The sequence below is a fragment of the Staurois parvus genome, unplaced genomic scaffold (genome assembly GCF_062004578.1).
Source record: "Staurois parvus isolate SC_StPar_1 unplaced genomic scaffold, SC_StPar_1.0 ptg000498l, whole genome shotgun sequence".
NCBI classification, from domain to species: Eukaryota; Metazoa; Chordata; class Amphibia; order Anura; family Ranidae; genus Staurois; species Staurois parvus.
In genome coordinates, this window is record NW_028318294.1 from 5,976,463 (window position 1) to 6,003,167 (window position 26,705).

The following is a 26,705-nucleotide window of genomic DNA, read 5'->3' on the forward strand; positions in this document are numbered from 1 at the left end:
CCCCCCACTGACACCAATGATGGGGCACTATTCCACCCCCACTGACACCAATGATGGGGCACTATTCCTCCCCCCCACTGACACCAACGATGGGGCACTATTCCACCCCCCACTGACACCAATGATGGGACACCATTCCTCCCACTGACACCAATGTTGGGACACTATTCCTCCTACTGACACCAATGATGGGGCACCATTCCCCCCACTGATACTAATGATGGGACACTATTCCCCCCACTGATACCAATGATGGGGCACTATTCCCCCCACTGATACCGATGATGGGGCACTATTCCTCCCACTGGTGTGCACTGGAAGAGGGGTAGTCTTATACGGCGAGTATAGCCCAAACACTACATTTTAGCAGGAAAAGTAGGGGGGTCGTCTTATACGCCCAGTCGTCTTATACGCCGGCAAATACGGTACATAAGGGGGGATATGATCACCATGTATAATACATAAGGGGGGATATGATCTCCATGTATAATACATAAGGGGGGATATGATCACCATGTATAATACATAAGGGGGGATATGATCTCCATGTATAATACATAAGGGGGGGATATGATCTCCATGTATAATACATAAGGGGGGATGTGATCTCCATGTATAATACATAAGGGGGATATGATCTCCATGTATAATACATAAGGGGGGATATGATCTCCATGTATAATACATAAGGGGGGATATGATCTCCATGTATAATACATAAGGGGGTGATATGATCTCCATGTATAAATACATAAGGGGGGATATGATCTCCATGTATAATACATAAGGGGGGATATGATCTCCATGTATAATACATAAGGGAGGATATGATGTCCATGTATAATACATAAGGGGGGATATGATCTCCATGTATAATACATAAGGGGGGATATGATCTCCATGTATAATACATAAGGGGGGATATGATCTCCATGTATAACACATAAGGGGGGATATGATCACCATGTATAACACATAATGGGGATATGATCTCCATGTATAAATACATCAGTGGTCCATATAGTGAACTCGGTGTAGAGTTATTCACCCTGAGGTCATCACAGAGGACAAGGGGACACTCTTTACGTCTGGAGGAAAATACATTTAATCTCCAAACACGGAAAGGTTTCTTCGGTGAGAGCTGTGAAAATGTGGAATAGACTCCCTCAAGAGTTGGTTCTGGCCAGCTCAATGGATTGCTTTAAAAAAGGCCTGGATTCTTTCTTAGATACACAGAATATAACTGGTTACTAACATTTATAGGTACAGTTGATCCAGGAAATATCCGATTGCCTCTCGGGGGATCAGGAAGGAATTCGTTTCCCTACGGGAGCAAATTGGATCATGCTTTGCTGGGGTTTTTTTTGTCTTCCTCAGGATCAACTATGGGTATAGGATTATAACTTTTTTTTTTTTTTAAATGGTTGAACTGGATGGACTTTTGTCTTTTTTCAGCCAGATTACCTATGTAACTATGATCACACAACCTATGCAGCTGCCTAAGGCCCCTTACACACAGGCATCATAATTTATTGATGTTTACTCTTGTGCATCCGTGTGCAAGGGGCCAAAAACTGTGTGTAAATACCTGAGTAATGTTGAGTATAGGCAAGTAAAGGTGTGTAAGCATATAGATGAGTATAGACGAGTAAAATTCTTCTTCATTGCCAGTATTGTGGCCCCTTACACACGGGCGTCACAAGTTCCTGAGTAAATATCAGTAAGTTATGACGCCCATGTGCAAAGGGCCTAAACGAGTAAACACAAGAGTAAATCACTGCAAAATGAAAAATGCAGAGCATCACCAGGGATGAAACCCAGCGTCTGGTGATGTCTATGCGTTCCAGACTTCAGGCTGTAATTGACTGCAAAGGATTTGCAACCAAGTATTAAAAAGTGAAAGTTTGATTTATGATTATTATTCTGTCCCATTACTTTTGGTCCCTTAACAAGTGGGAGGCGCCTATGCAAACTGTTGTAATTCCTACACCGTTCACCTGATTTGGATGTAAATACCCTCAAATTAAAGCTGACAGTCTGCAGTTAAAGTACATCTTGTTCGTTTCATTTCATATCCATTGTGGTGGTGTATAGAGCCAAAAATTTTAGAATTGTGTCAATGTCCCAATATTTATGGACCTGACTGTATGTGTTCTTCTGCATAGCAGCACTTAGACTGGGAGTTTGTCAGTGCTGTTAGTTGATCACTGTCAATGGAGGGGAGGACACAGGGGTGGCCTCATCAGTGTCTTCCTGCTTTTTCATTGTCCACTTACAGAGTAGGGGGATGGAGTGTGGGGGGGGGGGGGTTATTGAAAAAATTGTATTGTTCGACTGCATCTGGGCTTTTTTTTATCAGAGAATAGGTGCAGCAACCCCCCCCCCCCCCCAAATTAAAGCTGACAGTCTACAGTTAAAGCACATCTTGTTCGTTTCATTTCAAATCCATTGTGGTGGTGTATAGAGCCAAAAATGTTAGAATTGTGTCTATGTCCCAATATTTATGGACCTGACTGTATTCAGGTACTTAAACTAGCTCTATGTAAAAAGACATTCGATTATTTTTTATTTAATTCCTGTCTGGATTAAACAGTAGGCTTTTGCATGTGCTTAGAGTTCTATGTTAATATTACTCTCCCAGTGAAATACATCTAGTTTTGTTATGTAAGCTGCTAAAAAAGAAACAGTGCGATGGTGGGGTCACGTAGAACAGATGGCGAGCACAGTGCAATAACGAAACCACAAACCAGCGCGGCTCAGATTGCTTCTGGGTGAAATTTTTACTAAACACAAGATCATTAATGTATAAATGGAGCCTACTGTCTAAGTGCTAAGGAAAATCAAACTTCACGTCAGCCTGTCAGGATACATTCAATGAATGGCTCCAAGGAAAGGACTCTGTTGAGCTGTTTCTGTATTTATTTTGTAGCTTAACACATAACCAAAAGCAGTTTGTGGTCTGTAACCTGTAACCTAAAGTCTGAGTGTAGTTCATTTTTTTTAGGTGTACTTTCATGGAATGAGAAGTGTCCCTTGTGCTGGTGGCTGCTCTCTTAATTAAAATCTTTTGTCCTCTGCCCCCCTCCCCCCACACCCCTGCATTGGTAATCTTCTGAGCTTCAAACAGGCGCTTGATCTGTCATAGCAATTATATTATAGCTTCCAGGAATAAAAAGTGCTCTATGAATGGAGGATGGGCAAATGAACAAAAGGGGGGAGGCAAGGGTGGGCACAGTCAGCACTTTACCTGGTTTTACACTTATCACAGATGATGTTTTACAGACTTTCACCAGTTTTTTGTGTATTTTAACCACTTCAAGTTGGGACACTTTTACCCCCTTCCAGTCCAGGCCAATTTTCAGCTTTCAGTGCTATCACACTTTGAATGACAATTGCGCGATCATGCAACACTGTACCCATATGAAATTTTTAGCATTTTTTTGAGACAGATAAAGCTTTATTTTGGTGGTATTTATTTACCACTGGGATTTTTATTTTTAAAAAAGTGTTTTTCTGATAACATTTTGCAAATAAATAATATTTCATCATAAATCTTGACCAAAATTAATTCCATTATCTTTTTATTAAAAAAAAAAATAACCCAAATTAGTTTATAACCAAATATTATAATTTTTAAACATTTGTTTTTACATTTTAATTTTTTTATATTATTATTTATTTTTTGGGTTTTTTTTTACATGCTGTCACCCTAGCAGTACAGTGTCACAGCCCTGGGAACAAGAGTCGGGCTGTGCATACCGTAACCTCTCTCAGAACCCACCAGGTCCCCATGCCACGTGTCCCTTCTTCCGTCCCTTCTTCTGAGGGGCAGTGCTGCCCCCCCTGGCAAATGCCGCCCTAGGCAAATGCCTTGCTTGCCTTGCAATAAATACACCCCTGGGCTTTAAGGGTTATGATTGGTCATTACTTCTGTATATACCACAGAGCAAAACATGGTATAAGTAGTCTCTTTCCAGAGCTGCGACACACACGTGTCTGGTTTGATCATCAGCCAAGCCGTAGAAATGTCAGGACTCCTTGGCAAAAGGCATCTATAGCTAAATTTTTTGTTACATTTTTTCAAGATTATTACATGTGTTATCTCTATCTGTCATTGCCTAATTAAATGTTACATACAGTTTCATTTTGCCTGCAAATGTCTGTGTGATCTCCGTTTGCACATCTCAAAAAAAAAACACAAAAAAATATAAACTATCATGTAACTGTGATAAAACAACAAGCCACCTCCCATGCCCCCCCTTCTACAGTTTTCTTGACTTTTCTTGCTGAATTTAACAGCAGGTTTCCAAAGGTGGTCAGGACAGGGAAACATAAATAATTAAAAAAAGTTAGCAAAATTAGTATTTTTTTTTTAATTTGGTGCCACCGTTCCTTACCCCGCTGCCTTAAAGCTGGCTATATACTGTTTGAAATTTGGCTGGTTCAGCGAGGTGGGGGTGAGGGATGTGGGGCACCCCTCCATCTGCTATGTTTGAGTAGACAAAGGGATCTATTTTGTTTTTTTTTCATTCAGCCCTCCGGGTGAAATAAAATGAAAACTAACAGTGTTTGGCCAGCTTCAGCTACAGAATGACAGATGCCAGTATTGTAAAAACAGGCCTGCTGGAGACTCTACACTCAAACACACAGGACAGTGATCAAGCCTAGTACCCAGAACAATATCTTTGGAGTTAGGAGAGCAGAGCAAAAAGAGCAGCTAGGGAGCACAGAAAGGTAAGTATATCCAGGGGGAAGGGTGGGTATTTAATCAGTTCCCAATCACGCTATCGCCAAAAGACAGCTACGGCATGGTTGGCTAGTTTTGGGATGGCGTCCATGGACGTCCTCCCAGGACCACACCCCCCGCTTGCCTCCTAGGGCAGGCACCGTGCACGAGCTGTGATCGCTGTGTCCTTCAGACATAGCTGATTACGTGTCCAGGTAAAGGGCCAATTAGAGATGCTTTTTACCATGTGATCAGCTGTGTCCAATCACAGCGGAAATAGGAAATGCTGGTTATCGGCAGTCCTCTCTCCAGGCTGACAGCGTGTGAGGAGAGGAGAGCTGGAAAGCTCCATTTCTCAGAGGGGACATCTACACTGATCATCAGTGTCCTGATCATCAGTGTATTTATTAATTTTATTTATTTCAGGTACTTATATAGCGCTGTCAATTTAAGCAGCGCTTTGCATACATGTATTGTACATTCACATCAGTCCCCAACCCTCAAGGGGCATACAATCTAAGGTCCCTAACTCACATTCATATACAAGGGCCAATTTAGACAGGATCCAATTAACCTACCAGCATGTCTTTGGAGTGTAGGAGGAAACCGGAGTACCTGGAGGAAACCCACGCAGGCACAGGGAAAACATGCAAACTCCAGGCAGGAGGTGCCGTGGTTGGGATTCGAACCAACAACCCTAGTACTGCTAGGCGGAAGTGCTAAGCATTTAGCCACTGTGCTGCCCGGTGTAGACCCATCAGTGCAGCTAATAGTGTCCATCAGTGCTTTGTATCAGTGCCCATCAGTGCTGGTTATCAGTGCCTTCTCAGTGTTGGCTATCAGTGCCCATCAGTTCTGGCTGTCAGTACCCATCAGCATATCAGTGCCCATCAGTGCCACCTATCAGTGTCCATCAGTGCTACCTATCACTGCCCATGAGTTCCGCCTATCAGTGTCCATCAGTGCCACCTATCAATGCCCATCAGTGCCTCCTATCAATGCCCATCAGTGGCGCATATCGGTGCAGCCTCATCAGTGCAGCCTATCAGTGCCCATCAGTGGAGCCACATAAGCACACATCAGTGAAGGAGAAAAATCATTTATTTACAAAACTTTATAACAGAAACTAAGAAAAACTTTTTTTTTTCAAAATTTTTGGTCTTTTTTCGCTTGTTTAGCAAAAAATAAAAACTCCAGTCAGTGGTGATTAAATACCACCAAAATAAAGCTCTATTTGTCTCAAAAAAATTATAAAAGAATGCTGAAAGATGAAATTTGGCCTAAGCAGGAAGGGGGCAAAAGTGCCCGGTAGACAAGTGGTTAAAGGATAACTTCACCTTTTCATCTGTTACATGTTACACCCATATTCAGGGTGTAACAGGTAACATGTTAGGAAAGTACCGACCCCTGCTGATCGCTGGTGCAATGCATTACAAGCTCTTAAAACAAAAATAATAAATGCACATTTTTTTACCTGCAACAAAAATGTGCATTTATTATTTTTGCTCAAAAGGTGAACTTATCTTTTAAGTAAACCTATTGCTTTGCCATACATGGGCAATCTTACTTTAATTTACAATACAGACATTTTAAGTTGCAAAACGGACATTTTTTGAGCTGAAACAATTATAGAAAAATATAATCATAAACTATAGCACATACAAACATAGTTTTTCAACTTATAAACTATTGGAATGAAGGTAGAAAATACACTGATCTGCTCATGTTGTTTGCTTAATCACATGCAGGAAAAATGTAAATATTGGAAGGGAATTAGTTACAATGAGGATTTAGAAACATAAAGTATCTCCTGCAGAACGTGGAAACTGTCTCTTTTAAATATCAAGCATTTAAGAGGGGACTAGATAAATCTACAGGTAAGTTGGATAAACACTGAAAAAATAAAATATAGTAACAGTAACTTGGCAAACTAACCAGAGGAGTTGGAGCCTTTTCCACATCTAAAATTAGTTTCCCAATGTTGCCTCTGTCATGAATTCTTTGCATCGCCTCCTTAACCTGTAATTGATATAGAGTAAAACAAATATGAAGAACATAGAGGAGCAATTCCATGGACTGTATAAATAAGTACATTATGTAAAGAATGATTATTGGCTGATGAGAAGTCTAAATATTCCATTGCTTTAAACTTCCGGCAAAAACTTATTTACATGTTCTTGTTACTGATTTCCTACCTTTTACGAATATGTCATCCATATTCTGGTTCACTCAGTAGTTGCTCTGAAATAGCCTATTTATTTTTAAATCAAACTGGTAATTCTCTTTGGTTTCCTGTCTGTAAGACTGGTGACTGCTATGTCTCCTATTCCCCCAGCCACTGGTCTTGGCACATCCCTTCTGTAGTTTCTCCAGCAGTGATGTAATTCAGCCTCATTCACAGTAGTGGGCAGACTTGAACTCTAAGGCACGTTCAACATGCACAGGCCTAATGTACCTGCCCACATTCCCTGTGGTTGATGGGAACTGTAGTTTCCTTTCACTGCAGAAAGCAAAGAGGATATGATGTAGTCCCTGCCGTTACACCTCATACTTGGCAGAGGAGATGCTGTTATCTTTTAAATTACCGAGATGAGGTCATAAAGACTTTTCTCCTGAAAGGTAAGGATTTTCAACATTTTATTAACTTAGTGTTTAGTGTGTGCATGTGTGTGTGTGTGTGTGTGGGGGGGGGGGGTGTACTAATAGCCTATTAAGGTGTTCTTCTTTAAAAAAAGACCATTATAGTGAAAAATATTGTATTCACCTCACCTCTAGCTCTTACACCTTTTGAACCTGTATGCAGCAGTGACCCAATGTCCAAAGATATGTTGACTCTCCAATGGACATTGCTAAGTGGGAAATGGACCTGGGGACTCTGTTGGTGACACGACTTGATAAAGCGCATGCGCGCGAAACATGTTGTCCCAGCAACCGGCCTCTTCCTTCTAAAGCTGCGGCTCCAGCAAGAGTTCCCCCCTTCCGTCTCTCCACATCGTGGTGACGTCATCCGGGACGCCGGATACACGTGGTCCCTGCACTGACAGGCATTCTACTCCACTACTTCCCTCTGAGCGGACGGGCCGTCCATCTTGGAACCTGGCTTCTTAAAGCCACAGGCTGGTTATCTATTTTTTACCATATGAATTATTAAAGGCACACTTCCATACAAGGTGTATTACTTTTATCACAAAACTACACAGCGCCTGGCTCCTGTTCATACTTTCCACAAACCGATGTGTTTTTACTATGGCAGCAGTGAGTTTTTTCCCCACCAATCACAGTTGACATATACCATTCACTTATTTCCTTCGGGACACATCTGTGCGCTTTTACGCAGACCGTTCTAAATAAGGAATACTATTACTCATGGTTCTGTGAACTCTTCTTTTTTAGCGGCCAACTATCAGCTCCTACTCCAGTGTCATATGGTACCTTCTAGAATAACCAAATTTGAACAAGATGCCTCAGACTGTCGCTTTCATGGATGTGACTTGGATGGCATTTTGGTACACTTTTGTTGGAAATGTCCAGAGATTAAAGGTTTTGAACAAGAGTGTACCAACTGATTTATACAATTTAGGAAACAGTATCCCCAAAAACCGTAACAAGGCCTTGCTGAACCTCAAACCTCTCTCTTGCATACCTCAACAATTTAAATTGCTATTTTCTTTTTTTACTGCAGCCAAGCAAAGCTTAGCTAGTTTATGGAAGTCTGGGGTTCAAACTATTGTGCAAGTTAAGCAAAAAATGTCATGATACTTCTTTAACGAGAAACTGGCAGCTATTTTACACAACACACCCTAATAACTCAGTTTGGTCACTTTAACTCACGTATTTAGACTTATGCTTACTATTGGGGGGGTTTGCCCTAGGCACCGGAGTCTGTCCGGGCCCAACTCCGACCCTTTACCCTACCCCCTCCTTTTGTTTCTCTTCTTTTCTTTCTTTTTCACTATCTCTCCCTCGCCTATCTATCATTCTCTTTGCAAAACTTCAGTTTCTAGATTTGGAGAATATTTTTTATGGAGTTTTGTTATCAACATTCCAGGAATCCATAAGCTCTTCCCTCAAAACTGAGTGAGGCTTCAATGTGTTATCTATATCTATGGGGGAATGAAGCCTATCTTCTGTTGTGAACTTCCAGAATGGGGGTTGGAACTCCGGCACTCCTCTTTGAGTAAACTTTAGGGGCTAGCATATTGTTGTTGGATTATACATGTTCTTTTCTCATTGTATTATGCCTTACTATTTATAACAGTCATGTAATAATTACATATGGAAATGTGGGACAAAAAAATGATTGTTATATAATTGTAATTGCATTTTTTACAAAAATGTTTAATAAACATGCTGGTTATGATATGAATTCCTTTTTATTTTAAAGAGAAGACTGGTCAAAGCTTTTCTGTCTCTACTTCTCTTCTGGATCACAGGCAGGAAAGCACTTAGTTCTACACTTCTGTGACCCAGATTCAGCTGATAGCAGGCTAAAGTCCGCTGTTGGATAACGTCACAGAGCAGGTTCAGGCTCTACAAGGATCCCAACTTAAAGCAGAGCTCCACCCAAATGGGGAAGTCTCTGCTTTAAGGCTTTGTCCCCTGCTCCCCATTAAGGATTGGCACCTTTGGGGAGCAGGGGTGGGGAGGGGGTACCTGAATTTGACAGGTACCTGCTTCCACTTCTGCTGCGATCTCCTAGGCAATCGGAAGCAGATGTTATCCTCCCCCCCTCGCTCCCTGTAGTTTTCTGGGACACTAGAGGAAGAAGACCATAGAACCATTCACAAAGCGCAGCGCTACTCACGTATGCGGGTGCTTAGCTGTGAAGCCGCAAGCTGTCACAGCTGGGTGCCCACACTGAAGATGCCGGAGCCGAGGAGACAAGATGGTCGGTCAACCCGGCTGGTGTGAGGACACCGCAAGATCAAAGAACAGGTCTGTGTTCGTTTTTTAAAAGTCAGCAGCTGCTGACTTTTATTTTTTTTATTTCCCACTGGACCCCCGCTTTAAGGTCAGGATCCACCTAGATGCCTGATTGGCAGCTGGTTCAGCCACTCAGGGCACTGCTGAGAGCCTGAGACATCCGCTCTTGCCCCCTCCACAGCCCAGCGCCCCAGTGAGCACTGGAGGGACAAAGTGGAGAGCGGTGATTGACAAACGCTCTCTGCTCAATGAACACTGAGGACTTAGTGATCAGTGGTCATATGATTGCTCAGTTTTTGGTCTTTGAGCTGAAAGAGGACAGCTGCAGCATCAGACCAATATATACTGTAGGGTAATATAGAGAGGATAAAATAAGTATTGAACACGTTACTATTTTTCTAGGTAAATATTTCTGCTATTGACGTGAAATTTCACCACATATCGGCAACAACCCATGCAATCCTTACATATAAAGAAACCAAACAAATTCAGAAATTAAGTTATGTGTAATAAAATGGAATGAAAGGAAAAAATATTTAATACGCTAACTGAAAATTATTTAATACTTCATACAAAATCTTTTGTTGGTAATGACAGTTTCAAGACGCCTCCTGAATAGAGAAACTAATTGCTTGCATTGCACAGGTGTGATTTTGGCCCATTCTTCCACACAAACAGTCTTCAAATCTTGAAGGTTCCGTGGGCCTCTTCTGTGAACTCAGATCTTTAATTATTTCGATAGATTTTCAGTTGGATTCAAGTCAGGTGATTGGCTGGGCCATTACAGCAGCTTCGTTTTCTTTTAAACCAACTGAGAGCTTTCTTGGCTTTGTGCTTGGGATCAGTCTTGCTAAAATGTACACCCTCGTTTCATCTTCATCATCCTGGCATTAAATTTTTATCAAGAATGTCTTGATACATTTTTCCATTCTTCCTCTCTTCAATGATATGAAATTTGCCAGTATCGTATGCTGAAAAACAGACCCACACCATGATGTTGCCACCTCCACACTTTACTGCTGGTATGGTGTTTTTGGGGTGACGTGCAGTGCCATTTGACCTCCAAACATGGTGTGTATTATGGCGTCCAAAGATTTCAACCTTGGTCTCATCTGACCAGACTATATTTTTCCAGTATTTCACAGGCTTGTCTAAATGTTGTGCAGCAAATTTTAAACAAGCTTCAACGTGCTTTTTCTTCAGCAATGGAGTCTTGCGTGGCAAGTGTGCATACAGGCCATGGCGGTTGGGTGCATTACTTATTGTTTTCTTTAAAACAATTATGCCTGTTAATTAGAGGTCTTTCTGAAGCTTGGACAACTCTTCTGATCATTCTTTTTACTCCTCTGTCAGAAATCTTGCGAGGAGCACCTGGTCGTGGCTGGTTTATGGTGAAATGATATTCTTTCCACTTCTGGATTATGGCCCCAACAGTGCTCACTGGAACATTCAGAAGTTCAGAAAGCTTTCTGTTTTCTTTTTTATTGTTTTGCAATAATAAGGCTGCAAATGTCTTGAGAGAGCTCCTTGCTTTTACCCATCATGAGATGTTTCTTGTGTGACACCTTGGTAATGAGACACCTTTTGAGAGGCCATCAGTTGAAACTGAACCAGCTGATATTAATTTGCACTGACAAGGGGCATGATTGCTTTGTAATTACCTATAGATTTAAGCTGGTGTCTTGGCTTTCCATGCCTTTCTTCATGTGTTCAATACTTTTTCCCTGTGTCACTCCATTTTATTGCACATAACTTAATTTCTGAATTTATTTGTTATGGTTTCTTTGTATGTATGGATTGTATGGCTTGTTAAGGATGTGGTGAAATTTCATGTCAATAGCACCTTTGAAATTTATTTACCTAGAAAAATGGTGATGCATTCAATACTTATTTTACCAGCTGTATATGTTTATTTCTTAGATACTCCACACTTCTCCTTTATTATGTATTTATATTTTTCTCCAAATTAACATACAGACCAAGTTACAAGGGTTGGGACAAACCGCATAACACTACCAGGGGTGGTTATAATGGTCGGCTTTTAGACATACAGTAAATGTAAACTTTTTTCCCAAAAGAAAAAATAACGCAACTTCTCCAAAAGTATTAGTTGGAAGCAGCCTTTCACTTGTTTGTGGCTTATTTAAAGCCTATTTAAAACTACAAGTCCATCTAAGGCTACCCTGTCAGCAGGGTGACAATGCTGTTGCACCATTTCACTGCAGAACAGTGTCACCCTGTTACAGGAAGTGTCACCCTGTTACAGGAAGTGGAAAAATAACTAAACTACTGGCAGAATCAACAAGTAATAAAACTGTTACAGGGACACTCAGAAAAACTAAATCTGCTTTGTTGATGCTATTGACATGAAGAGTTCCTCTAATAGCTATCTGCATATACACTGATAAAAATACCATAGTGCAATCCTAATAATCACAGCAATCTTTCTGAGGAATCCTCTGCCCAGCCCCCTTGTGTGAGTAAATCCGGCCATGCACTAGTAGATCTTGGAATGGGTAAATGCCAATGCACAAAAGCATTGGCATTTACAAGAGCACTACTGTGTACAGCCATCCTTTTACATGGCATGTTGCAGATGGCATGTGCAACTCCCTGGGCACCAAAAAATGCCAGAAAATTCTAATAGCCATGTAATATGCCAAAAAAAGTCTCTGTGTACATGAACCCCTATATAACTATAGCCAGAAAAGTAGATAATTGTTAAGAATCATATTTCACTGTAGACTAGAAACACGTATCATACTTCTTCCAAGGCCCATAATGAATCCACCAGGGGCTTGATCTTCTTCTCATTAAACAAGGTCAGGAGTTTATCTACTACTCCTCGAATAATTCCAGCTCGTCCTTGTTTGAAGAGTAAATTCAGAAGAGAGAAGCCTGCCATCACTTTATTCTCTTCATATAACTTGATGGGATTGACTTTTTCCACCTGCCACCACTGAAAAACAAAAGACAGCATCAGTCCTGGAAAACTTCCACAAGTTGTCTGGTAGGAATATGTCACAATGCAACAGAGTTGAGATGTAAACTACAAAACTCAAGCTTGTAACCATTCATGACAAAATAGACTAGACATTCATTACATCAAATTTAGATGGATTGTTTTGATATAAACATCTTTGGACTCGAGATCAATGGTATCTAAACCACAGCCCATTGTTTGCCTTTATCAGGTCCTTGGGGCACTAATACTCCCACTGATACAAGACACTATTCTGCCAACTCACACCAACAATGGGCCACCATTTCTCCCACTGACACCAACAATTGGGCACCTTTTCTCTCACTGACACTAACAATGGGGCACCATTTCTACCATTGACACCAACAATGCGGCACCATTTCACCCACTGACACTAACAATGGGACACCATTTCTACCATTGACACTAACAATGGGGCACCATTTCTACCATTGACACCAACAATGGGGCACCATTTCTCCCACTGACACTAACAATGGGGCACCATTTCTACCATTGACACCAACAATGGGGCACCATTTCTACCACTGACACCAACCATGGTGCACCATTTCTCCCACTGACACTACCAATGGGGCACCATTTCTCCCACTGACACCAACAATGGTGCACCATTTCTCCCACTGACACTAACAAATGGAGCCTATATCCACCACCTCCTGTGAACTGTTTACTGAGGTAATGTGAAAGGTTGGTGCACTCTTTTCTTTTGTTACCTACTTCAGACTAACAATGGGGCACCATTTCTACTACTGACACCAACAATGGGGCACCATTTCTTCCACTGACACCAACAATGGGGCACTATTTTTCCCAATGATAATATCAATGGGGCATTATTCCTGCCCCTAATACCACATGTGGAAATGTCTACTCCCACTGATGTCAGGGAAATTTCCACTCCCGCTGGCCACAGTACGGCTCCCCTAAAGTTCGTAAAACAATAAACTGGCCCTTTGTTTAGAAAATTTAGAGACCCCTGCTCTAGATCCTTTGGTATAACACTCTTATTCCACCACTGAACCCTGTGGAAAAATAAATCAGCCATCTGAAAGTCCTGTTGACCTGTGAATAATCAAATTGCCAGGCTCATTAGCTACAGCCAAATTAGATGTAATGTGTGTTTGCTTGAGAGTATGGTAGGGAAATTGGAGAGTATGGTAGGGAAATTGGAGAGTATGGTAGGTAAATCAGAGAGTATGGTAGGGAAATCAATGGGGCATTATTCCTCCCCCTAATACTACATGTGGAAATGTCTACTCCCACTGATGTCAGGGAAATTTCCACTCCCGCTGCCCACAATACGGTTCCCATAAAGTCCGTAGAACAATAAACTGGCCCTTTGTTTAGAAAATTTAGAGACCCCTGCTCTATATCCTTTGGTATAACACTCTTATTCAATCACTGAACCCTGAGGAAAAATAAATTAGCCATCTGAAAGTCCTGTTGACCTTTGTTGTTCTGAAAAAATCCCTATGGACCCAACATGTAGTGGAGCGCAAACCGAACTACAGGCCAGTGGCTAATAAACCATACAGTATGCATCACTTATATCAAATCATAAACTAGTTTTATGTAATGGAAAGAATTTGTATGGGAAGTTTAGGCTCTAAGTGGTAGATAATTCTCGCTGCTGAATTCCTAGGCTCCATTTTCCCTAAGTGACCCTATCCGCAAGTAGTTTGTGTGTTTGTTTCCTCTAAATGGCTATTTTTCCATCCACAATTAGACAATTAGAATAATCACATTGCTAGGCTCATTAGCTACGGCCAAATTAGATGTAATGTGTGTTTGCATGAGAGTATGGTAGGAAAATCGGACTGTAAGCTTCACAGGGGCAGTGGCTGATATTAATGGCTCATTACTTTCTGGAACATTCTGAAAATATGCTGGAGCCATTACTGCTCAACCTAAAAGAACTCCACTGAGCACTGCTGTTTCTAAAATAGTCACAGGCAGCCTAAATACAAATGTAGAGAAAAAGAACTACAACCCTGGAATGGGTAATATACAGTTGCAAGAAAAAGTATGTGAACCCCTTGGGATTACGTGGAGTTTTGCATGAATTGGGCATAAAATGTGCTCTGAATGTCATCTAAGTCATAACAATAGAAGAACACAGTCTGCTGAACATAATACTACACAAACATTAGATGTTGCCATGGTTTAATTGCACATAACATGTAAAGATTCACAGTGCAGGGAGGAAAAAGTATGTGAACCTTTGGACTTAATAACTGGTTGACTCTCCTTTGGCAGCAATAACCTCAACCAAACGTTTCCTGTAGTTGCAGATCAGACCTGCACAACGATCTGGAGTAATTTTGGGCCACTCCTCTTCACAAAACTGTTTCAGTGTAGCAATATTCTTGGGATGTCTGGTGTGAATCGCTCTCTTAAGGTCATGCCACAGCATTTCAATCGGGTTGAGGTCAGGACTCTGACTGGGCCACTCCAGAAGGCGTATTCTGTGCTGTTGCAGCCATTGTTTTGTTGAATTACTTGTATGCTTTGGATCATTGTCCTGTTGCATCACCCATCCTCTGCGGAGCTTCAGTTGGCGGACAGATGGTCGTACGTTTTCCTGCAAAATGTCTTGATAAACTCTGGAATTCATTTTCCCATCAATGACAAAAATCCGTCCAGGCCCTGAGGCAGCAAAGCAGCCCCAAACCATGATGCTCCCTCCGCCATGTTTCACAGTGGGGATGAGGTTTTGATGTTGGTGTGCTGTGCCTTTTTTTCACCACACATAGTGTTGTGTGTTCTTCCCAAACAACTCAATCTTGGTTTCATCTGTCCACAGTATAGTTTGCCAGTAGTGCTGTGGAACATCCAGGTGCTCTTTTGCAAACTTCAAACGTGCTGCAATCTTCTTTTTGGACAGCAATGGCTTCCTCCGTGGTGTCCTCCCATGTACTCCATTCTTGTTTAATGTTTTCCTTATTGTAGATGTATCAACAAAAATGTTAGCATGTGCCAGAGATTTCTGTAGGTCTTTAGCTGACACTCTGGGATTCTTCTTTACCTCATGCAGCATTCTGCGCTGTGCTCTTGCAGTCATTTTTACAGGACGACCACGCCTAGGGAGAGTAGCAACAGTGCTAAACTTTCTCCATTTGTAGACAGCCTGTCTTACCGTGGACACATGAACATCAAGGCTTTTGGAGAAACTTTTATAACCCTTTCCAGCTTCATGCAAGTCAACAATTCTTGATCGTAGGTCTTCTGAGAGCTCCTTTCTGCGAGGCATGGTTCACATCAGACAGTGCTTCTTGAAACCAGTAAACCCAAAACAGGTGTGTTTTTTAAGGGCAGGACAGCTGTCAGCAACACATCCAATATCATCACACTGATTGGAGTCAAGGTTGGCTCACTCCTGGCTCCAATTAGCTCTGGGAGAAGTCATTAAGCTAGGTCCTCACATACTTTTTCCTCCCTGCACTGTGAATGTTTACATGTTATGTGCAATTAAACCATGGCAACATCTAATGTTTGTGTAGTATTATGTTCAGCAGACTGTGTTCTTCTATTGTTGTGACTTAGATGATGTTCAGAGCACATTTTATGCCCAATTCATGCAAAACTCCACGGAATCCCAAGGGGTTCACATTCTTTTTCTTGCAACTGTACCAGCAAAAATATGAGCGCAAACGTTTCTTAAAGGAGAACTTCAGAAAGTATCTTTAGAAAGGACTGCAAGCAGGTTAATTACACTTAACTTTGAAAACCCTGAGCTGAGATGTACTATGAAACCAGTCTCTGTGCATTATCGGAATGGAAGTAGTCAGCCCGATAGACTCTTACTATTACTACAGAGCTGCTTAGAGCAACATGGCACATCCCTCAATAAAGCTTTATCCTTGGCCAATACATAGAGAGTCTCAGGCAAGTTGGAACCTGTCTAGTAGTCTCTTTGGCAACAAAGACCTTTTTTATCAACAACATTGGCAACAAGCACAATATGTCAACTCCAACAGATGAAATATTGTTGCTGGGGGGGGTCAGAAATTTAAAAGGAAATGGGCATGCCATTGGAGCGGTGGAGGATTACTTGTGAGTGAGGTCCTTCTCTCGTGCACTCCATCAGTTTGGATATACAGGGGAAGTCAGTAAAGGCCCAATGACACTGGATGTATTGCCCTTTAAAATAGCCTACTCCAGATTCAAAAATCCCTTCCGCCCCTTTCAGCAGATTCAGGTAGTTCTTAACAGCGCCATTTTTACAAAGTGGCATGGTTACTGTGCCAAATTCAAAAATAATCACTTCCAGTTGGTAGATTAAAAAAACTGGAGTTAATTAAGACCAACTCTAACTTGGTGTACAGAGACAGGCAGAGTGCCCATCTCTGTACGCTGTGTAGCAGGCGGTGTGTTTGCTGTTGTTACCTCCTCCTCTCCCCTCCTGTTACTTGTTGTTAAACTGGAGTTCCATCCAAAAGTGGAAGCTCTGCTTTTCTGCCTCCTCCCCCACTCCTCAGCCACATTTGGTACCTTTTGGGGAGGAACAGGTACCTGGTTTTGACAGGTACCCGCTCCCACTTCCAGCTGAGTTCACCATGGTGAACTGAGCCCTCTGGGACACTTTCAAGGCCCCAGAGGACTGCAGCCCATTCACAAAGCACAGCCCGCTGCATGCATGCGCAGTAGGAAACTGGTGGTGAGGCTGCAAGGCTTCACTGCCAGTTTCCCTTAGTCAAGATGGCGGAGCTAGCACTCGACAGCCAACTAAAGAATCGGCTTGGGGCGAGGACACCGCTTGATGCCTGGACAGGTAAGTGCCCTACTATTAAAAGTCAGCAGCCACAGTATTTGTTGCTGACTTTTAAGTTTTTTTTGGGGGAGGTGGCGGGGGCCAGAACTCTGCTCTGTAGGACACATTATCTTCACATTTGACAGCCTCCTGGCAACCAGTGATGATAACAGTGGGCAGAGATTGACTGGGAAGCTAAAGGTCTAGTTCTTCCTCAGGTCCACTCTCTTTTTGTGATTGATAGCAGACAGTGGGAGACTTCTATAGCCAAAAGTAGGCTATCTATTGGCCATGGATCTACCTACTACCTGCTGTCAATCACAAGGGAAGCAGACCTGAAGGGGAACTGGTGTCCCTGAATTCCTATCAGGCTCTGCCCACCCAGCTTCAAATATACTCGGCACTGCACTGTCTGCGTGACATCTGCAGCGACTGGGAGGAAACTCAGCTGCACCAAAGATGAATGGATATTGCATTGCGTGCCCTACATTTATGTATCTGTTTCAAACAGGTAAATAAATCTGTCGACCGCACCAACCTCAGCAAGCCAGTCTCATGTCAATCAATATTTTTAGAGGAGTTTTTGAAATTTGACCGTTTAAACCTTATATGGGCGATAATAGTGCACAAACAATTGGAAAATCCACAAAACAAAAAGAGAAGAGCTTTTGAATAACAGCATCAAAGAAAATGAAGGCATTAGGGATAGAAGTCAATATTCATAGATAACAGCAAGAGAACAAAACTCTTTCATTGCTTTGGTGAATCCTGGTGTTTTATTGATCAGCTCCATAATATGCCCTGAGCCTTATCTTTGTCATGAGCTACAGCATTTTACCTTTGTGAGACATCATATATACATCTCTCTAAAGCTTGTGCGCACAATGGCTTGAATGAAAATTGCGATTATTAACCCATGAGACAACGACACTTACTGATTTAGCAAAGCTGAAGAAGCTTTTTGTTTCACCAGTAACCATATTGGATGAGCCTATAAAAGAAAAGTGTTACAAATTACAAATCAATTAATAAGGGATATTATAACAGGATGTACAATAAAATTGAACTCCAGATACAAAACTTGAAACCAACTGAACTTTAACCTCCCTGGCGGTATGATTATTTCAGATTTTTGGTGCTGAAAGCGGTACCATTATTTTGCATGGAAATATGTAGTTTTTTTATTGTAGGCTGTAATTTTTAGGAATAACTCACTGAAATCTGTCCGAACAAGAGTCTAGTAAACATTCCGGGTATGATAAAACTTGAAACACGAAATCATAAATTATATTTTAATAAATAATCATAAAAAATAATAATATAATAATAATACATTTAATTCAATAATATAATCAAACCAAAAACACTGAAATTTGAAATATAGCGCCAAGTTCGCACATTGCTGAGCAAAGTCGCAAAATCGTTTTCAGTGTCTGATGACGAATTTCCCCCACGAATCATTATCACTCAATTCTGCAAGTTGTTCTGATTTACTATCGCTGTTGTCTAGCTGATCTAAACCTGCTTTTGACCTAAAGGGACACTTTGTGGACTTTTTTTTGGACACTTGCCATGGACTTTTATCAGTTTCCAGGCAGAAAGAACAGACAAAATGCAGGCAGGGCGCCGGACAAAGCACTAGGGACAAAATGTATGTGAAATGGGTTGAAACAGCAATGTTTTACTATGTAAATTTGTTTGGAAAAAAATGACATTTTTTTAAATTTTCAAATTTCCCGCCACTACCCCTACGTCCCGACGTCACAGGGACCGGAACACAGAAGCCGGATGCCGGCATCGGCCGGAGGAGATGGCCGGGGACGCTGCAGGGGACACATCGCGGGAGCGAAGGACAAGGTAAGCTCTGCAGGGACTCCCTATGCAGCGCCGCATGGTAAGCCCGAGTGTAGCTCGGGGTTACCGCTTTTGGTACTGACATTTTACCCCGAGCTACACTCGGGAATACCGCCAGGGAGGTTAAAGTGTTTCTAAACCCACAATTGTAAAATCAGCCTGTATATGCAGTAAAGCATGCTTGTTATACTCACTGTGGAACCCAAGGAGTTTATCCAATGCATTGTGTAAAACGGCTGTTTGATCCTGTCTTCTCTGATTCTCCCCTTCTTCTACTGTCCCCAATCCATCTGCTGATAGTACAGAGCCTTGGGGGCAAGCTGTACATGCTCAGTTTGGTGTGTATTGCTAGAGAGTTGTTTCATTTTTCTTGGGAGAGTGCGGGTGATCACCAAAGGGCCAATCAGCACCATCCAGAGGGTCAGGGGTTTTGCAGCCTCATAGGGGAGAAAGAAAACTCCTCCTACAAGCTTTCACCAGTGCTCTGCTGGACACTGATAGAAGTCACAGGACTGCTTTAACGGCTGATAAAAAAGATATGTAGCAGTTTACATTCACTAAAATAATTGCATTTCCATGTTCTGTGTACTGTAGGAGACCAGATATAGTGAATGCAGGGTCCTGGGTTTAGTAACACTTTAAATCAGCTAAATACAATCCAGGTGCTTAAAGAAAAGTGTGCAACGTCTTACAGTTTGTTTTATTTAGATAGCAGCTACAGTATAGCCTGAGCAGAAAAGGCTGTCTCCTGCCAGCATGCTACTCCCTGCAGGTGTCCGGCAAGCTCCCTGCTGAGTCAGAGCCAGAGATCTCCAATCAATAGGGAAAATAAGCTTTCCGGTTCAATACATTTTTATTGGAGGTTTGCAAAGTTTACAAGAACCTAGTACAGAACATAATGAAATTGCACAAAGTGCAGCAAGAGGGGAAACAATACCCCTATACCAGTACCAAGTACACAAAAAAAGACTTGACTAGTCCAAGAGTCCATATGCAGAGGAATCACATTAGCAAAAATAAGCTTTGCTGGATTAAAGGTCGGACTCAGCAAAGGGAGTACTGGACCTCTGTAGAGAGACCACTGCTTACCCACAGAGAGCAAGGGTTCCACTGTGCAGCTGCTGGCAGGGAACATGTCTGCGCCACTCTTTCTTAGTTCTTCCCAGTACGTTTTTCCCTCTTTGCTTAACCACTTCCCGTCCGGCCCATGTACATAAACGGCTGGACGAGAGCAGTGCAGGGGCGGGTGGCTGTTTATAAACATCCTCCCGCTTCCCTGCCTGTGCACGCTCCATGGGAGCGTGCGGCACTGCAATCCGGTGCCCGCTGTGTCCGTAGGATACAGCGGAACACTGATCGCTGTATGGGACCTCTGTGTGAGGTCCCAATCATGTGATCACTGATTGGCCAATCAGTGATCACATGAATAGTAGTAAGTAAGATGTCACTTCTGACATCATTGCTTACTACTAGTGAAATCTGTGAATGATCACAGAGGTCACATGGTTCAAGGCTATTCACAACAGCCTTGTACCATGTGACAAGTTGTAACCAATCAGCTCGCACAGTATTTCTCAATGGCTGCAAGAATGCAGCCAGAGAGAAGGAGAAATGATTGCTTTTACAGCCTTTATGGGTGTAAAAGCAATCAGTGTAAAAAAAAAAAAAAATCTGCATCACCCCCTACAAGTAGTACAGTGTCACTTTGGTGACACTGTACTGTTATGGTGACAGTATGTTAAAAAAAAACCAAAACATAAATAATATAAAAAAAATAAAAATGTAAACATTTGTTTTTGAAAAATTTTAATTTTTGGTTACAAACTAATCTGGGTTATTTTTTTTGTACTAAAAAGATAGCTGAATACATTTTGGCCAAGATTTATAAAGAAAGATTATTTATTTGCAAAATTTTATAAGAAAAACACCTTTTTTTCAAAATGTTTGGACCTTTTCACTTATATAGCAAAAAAATAAAAATCCCAGTGGTGAATAAAAACCACCAAAATAAAGTTTTATCTGTCTAAAAAAAATGCTAAAAAATTCATATGGGTATAGTGTTCAATGACCGCGCAATTGTCATTCAAAGTGTGATAGTGCTGAAAGTTGAAAATTGGCCTGGACAGGAAGGGGGTGAAAGTGTCCGGACTTGAAGTGGTTAATAAAGGAAGTTACTGTGACTTTTTCTTGTTAAAAAAACATTTCTCTCTGTTCTATAATTTAATGTGAACATAAAATATTGTTAATCTGGAAATCGTATTGCGAAAAGTGTAGGTTGATTAACACCACTTAATGCTAATTAATGTGTTAAGATATAGTTAGTAAGCCAACCTGAATATCAGTGAATGCTAAAAGAGACAGCACAGCACATCATCATCATCATCCCTAAAGCTGCGTGGAAAACCAGCAAAGCAGACTCTGGTAGTGAGAGAGTTAATGAGATGGATGTGATGTATGTGATAATTATGCAGTGATAGCAAAAATGGAAATTAATATACTGTTAATTATAAAATTATTCCCAGCTGATTATACAGTATCATAAAATATGTAAGAGGTGGGGGGGGGGGGTGTAAGGTAAATGTGGGGGCTTGCGTCTTTCTGAAGACGGTCTCATTGAAATTTAGTGTACAAAGGGATGAAAAGAATTACCTTTGTAAGACTGTAACATCAAACACACTAAAGAAAAATGATCCTGATCATATCTACTGTATATGCTAAATAATACATTCCTTCCCATTTGTTTCCTAATACCTACAGTATTTGAGAGCGATTGATTTTGTAGAGAAATAGATTGATATGACCAATATAATTAATACACAAGCTTTTTTTTTTTTCATTTAGTACTTAAGTGTATCTCACATTTTTTGGGGAAAGGTTAGTACCTCTGTCAGCTTTTACTGCTATTTTGGACTGAATTGGAGAGACTTTCTCTTACTTAACTTCATATTATACTGTGGCCTACAGGAGGGTAGGACACCGGAAAACAAAAAAATCTGTCGGCCTTCCCAAGCATAACCCCTTCTGCTACCAGCATGCCTCAGTTCTGTAGCAAAACAGTGCCGAGAGCATGGTTATGGTCATGAACACAGAAAAGTTGGGACCTGTGTACCTTAATGGACTAGAAGAAAAGAATTTCATGATTACTGCAAAAATCCTATTTCTGTCTCATCTGTTAAGGGACACCGGAAGTCTTTGAACTTTGCAACATCCAAAACCAGTTAAAGTATTCTTTTATTCCAGGATCGCCAGCCAGAGAGTTGGTAGGCATCAATAAAAGTTTTTTCAGCAAAATAAATTACAACAGTTGTAGGGGTGGGGCTGGGGGCTGGGAAGGAAGTGTATATACCTCAGCTAACTGTTCAAAAGGCCTGAGCCCAAAAACTGCAGATACAAACTTGGTTTCTTAGACTGATGAGCAGGCATCTTAAAGTGTTTATAAAGGCATTTTTTAAAAATAAAATAATAAACATGTTATGCTCACCTGCTCTGTGCAATGGTATTACACGGAACAGCTCTGAACCTCCTCTTCTTGGGTCCCCTGCTGGCGATCGTGGCTCCTCTTCTGTGTCTGTCCCCATCACAAGCTCTTGCTATGAGACAGTCTTGCGGGCTGGATCCTGACCAGGGCTATGTGTGTCCATTGACAAACACAGCGTGACTTGGCCCCATTTTTTGTTCATAGGATTTGACTGAGAGCAGCCAGAGCCAAGCAGTCATGCTTGTAAGAGTGAGAGTGGGAGAGAGAAGAGAAGAGCAGCGGGCTCAGCGCTGGGTCGATACAGGACTCAGGAAAGTATTTGGGGGGGCAGAAGGGCACAGCAAGTAGCAGGTAATGCATTAAGGTAAAAAACATGTTACCTTTAGAACACTTTGACAATGCTCAATGTCTTTGGCTCTACAGACATCTCTAATTTAATGACTATATGTTCTCATACATCTTAAATAAACTCAATCACAACATACAGTAAACTATTGGAAAAATACAACTAACCATATAAAATATATGTTCCCAGTGGCTTCAGAAGGCTGATGCCTTTTCCAGTGTTTTCCCCACATAAGCAGTCAAGAACGATGTCTACACCCTCTGGTGAGATTCTGGAAGAGATATATTGTTCTATCTATTATTAAAAGTATACATAGATAGCATGTATTGTAAAGATAAATGTACAGTATATAACATTCTGTTGGGTCTACTTGTCAAACATTTAAAGAACTTCATGAGAATGTTTTTTTTTTCCCCATGCAGTAGGGCTGTGCCCACACTGCATGGGTTAACTGCTCGTTTTGTCCAGGGGTGAACCGAAAAGCTATACTTACCTGATCCTTTGATACTCCAGAAAACCGTGCTCCCCCACGTCCAGCGGTGGACTGTTCCTGCCGTCCTCAAATTCAGAGCTGGTCTATGAGCGTGATGACGTCAGGAACAGTCCATTCACATGACCTATAGCATGCAGGGGGCAGAAGCTGCAAATTAGGTAAGTATATCTCCACTCTGCAATTCCCTAAACAAAATCGAGCAGTTAACCCATGAAGTGTGGGCACAGATCCACTGCATGGGAAAATAATAAATTCTTCTTTAATGGGGAATTAATCCAATATTCACCCAAACCTCTTGGGTGAACAATTAGGCTGATCCCCAGGCAGACATAAAATACATAAATTAATTCAGCTCTGTATTCATTTATATATTATTAAAATAAATATTTAAAATACAAGCAGTGCAAGTATGTGAATTTGACTTGGTATCAGCCTCGTGTGGTCTCTGTACAGTAGAATTCCAAATGGGTGAAGGAGAAGCAGCACAAGGAGCCAATCAGTTGTGCTTCAGTTAGATGTGCACCGAAATGAAAATTCTGGTGCTGAAACCGAAACCTAAAATTCAAAATGCACTTGGCTGAAAACCGAAACGCGCAGTTTTTATAAATGAATTCCTTTTTTTTTTGGAAAAAATTACACTTTGATTAAAAAAAACAATATACACCCCAATTGTTTTGTAAAATATGTAAGAGGATGTTATGGCGAGAAAATAGATACCCAACATGTCACGCTTTAAAATTGCGCACGCTCATGGAATGGCATGAAACTGCGGTACTTAAAAATCTCCATGGGTGGTGCTTTAAAAATTTCTACAGGTTAGCAGTGTAAACTTACAGAGGAGGTCTAGTACGAGAATTATTGCTCTCGCTCCAACGTTCGTGGCGATACCTCACATGTGTGGCTTGAACACCATTAACATATGTGGGCATGGCCTATGTATGCGTTCACCACTATGTGCGAGCACGGGGCCCCCCCCCGTGCTCGCACATAGTGGTGAACTTTAAACATATAGGGTCACTTTAGGGTCACTTTAAACTTTAAAAAAAAAAATTATTTAATGTTTTGTTTTTTTGCACTGTTCCTTTTAAAAAAATTATAATCACTTTTATTCTTATCACAAGAAATGCATGCATCCCTTGTGATAGAGATAGTGACAGGTCCTCTTTATTATTATTATTATTATTATACAGTATTTATATAGCGCCAAAGGGTATGCTCAGCGCTGTACAGTAGCAAGGGGGACAGAACATGAGACAAGACAGTAACAATACAATACACGAGGGGTTCGAGGGCCCTGCTCTTTCGAGCTTACAATCTAGGAGGGAGGGGAGGGTGGCACAGGAGGAGATGGCTGTGGGGGATGGAGTGGTGGGAGGAGTGGAGGAGGTTAGTTGTTAGGTGAGGTCGGGTGTTAGGTGAGGTTGGGGTAGGCTTCCCTGAAGAGGAGGGTTTTCAGGGTGCGCCTGAAGGTGAGGAAGGTATGTGACAGTCTGATGGATTGGGGTAGGGAGTTCCAGAGGATGGGGGAAGTCCTGGAGAAGTCCTGCAATCGGGCGTGGGAGGAGGAGACCAGGGAGCTAGGGAGCAGGAGGTCCTGTGCGGAGCGGACATTTCAAACTACAAGCTCAGTAAACACACATTGACAAGATAATAACAATGTAGTATAAAACCAGCAAATGTTCTTTTTTTTTTTTTCTACAGAACGTTTAGAGAACCTCTATCAGGTTTTTACAATCATGTTGGGGTGATTTCCCCCTCATTTCCTGTCCACTATAAACTAGACAGGAGACCTAAGTGTCCGCATTAGGCACGCTTTCAAGCAGTCACCATTTAAAACACACCTGCATTCAGAAAACATTAAAAACGTACATATTAAGGAATGTAGTTAAAGTTCATTTAAAGATGCCAAAAAAAAAAAATCTACCCAGACACACACACTAGTGGCCAACCACATGATCAGTCTCTAAGACACTGGTCATGTGATCCTTGCAGGAGAATCTTACACTGCTTATTATTAGGCACAAGTAGCAGATGTGTCTATATTAAGCAGGCCATATCTTTATGGAGAGATATGGGGTCAATAAGACCCCACATCTCTGTTCTGCAATGTAAAGCATTAGATGAAAAACAAAGCATTGATCTAGTGCTTTTTAAAAAAAAGCAAAAATGGCGGAACAGGAAGTGACATCGCTCCGGTCCTCCAAGGGCATAGAAATGTGTGGCCGCCATCTTTCCTTCACACATCTCTATGCTCAGCGCCGGGATCAATGGTTTCTCAGGTAAGACTGAATTACCGTGTGGGTGGCTTTGAGGGGTGGGGGTTTTTGGCACCTGTATCGGTGCTTTTTTTCATTTCGTCCGACAGCCGAAAGGGGTGTTGAAATGTTTCGGTCACCGGAATTTCGGTGCATCCCTAGCTTCAGCGTAAGGTATGCTGCGGGGGCAGTTAGTTAGATGAGCTCATCATTGTGCTGCTTCTCCTTTCACTGTCTATTCACAGCATAGAGGTCATGAAAAGACCTGTAAAGGTTACTGCAGCAGAGAAAGACCGGTCCCTTCTTGTGTGGCGGAGCTGTGTAATCCTCAGGACTGGATGAACAGGAATGCAAACCTTTTGGCAGGTAAAATAGCTTCCTAATATGTATTTCCTTTTTGTATTTAGCCGCTTACCTGGGGTTTAGCTTTAAATAAACCTGCTGGGCAAAGCCCATGTTCACTTTAAAGACTGGATAAGGAGAAACCTTTACCATTTGGGCAGTGCAGTGGCTAAATGGTTAGCACTTCCACCTGGCAGTATTAGAGTTGTTGGTTCAAATCCCAGCCACGGCACTTCCTGCCTGGAGTTTGCATGTTCTCCCTGTGCCTGTGTGGGTTTTCTCCCACACTCCAAAGACATGCTGGTAGGTTAATTGGCTCCTGTCTAAATTGGCCCTAGTATGTGTATGTATGAATGTAGGTTAGGGACCTTAGATTGTATGCCCCTTGAGGGTTAGGGACTGATGTGAATGTACAGTATATATGTAAAGCGCTGCATAAATTGATGGTGTTATATAAGTACCTGAAATAAATATAGAATTATAAGGCAGATCAACCACATCTTCAAGAGTCCCTTTGCTGCTGTAGAATGT

The 26,705-nt window shown here is 41.6% G+C and overlaps 1 protein-coding gene across 1 annotated transcript in view; it reads right to left on the reverse strand.

The window, feature by feature from the left end:
* VAT1L (vesicle amine transport 1 like) overlaps positions 1-26,705 on the reverse strand; it is a 107,092-nt gene that overhangs the window by 15,168 nt on the left and 65,219 nt on the right. The window contains exons 5-8 of the mRNA XM_089689819.1: positions 23,252-23,355; positions 18,342-18,397; positions 12,414-12,608; positions 6,662-6,745 (exon numbers count right to left, since the gene is read on the reverse strand). Coding sequence (XP_089545945.1) covers positions 6,662-6,745; positions 12,414-12,608; positions 18,342-18,397; positions 23,252-23,355 — 439 coding nt within the window. The remainder of the gene's footprint in view (positions 1-6,661; positions 6,746-12,413; positions 12,609-18,341; positions 18,398-23,251; positions 23,356-26,705) is intronic.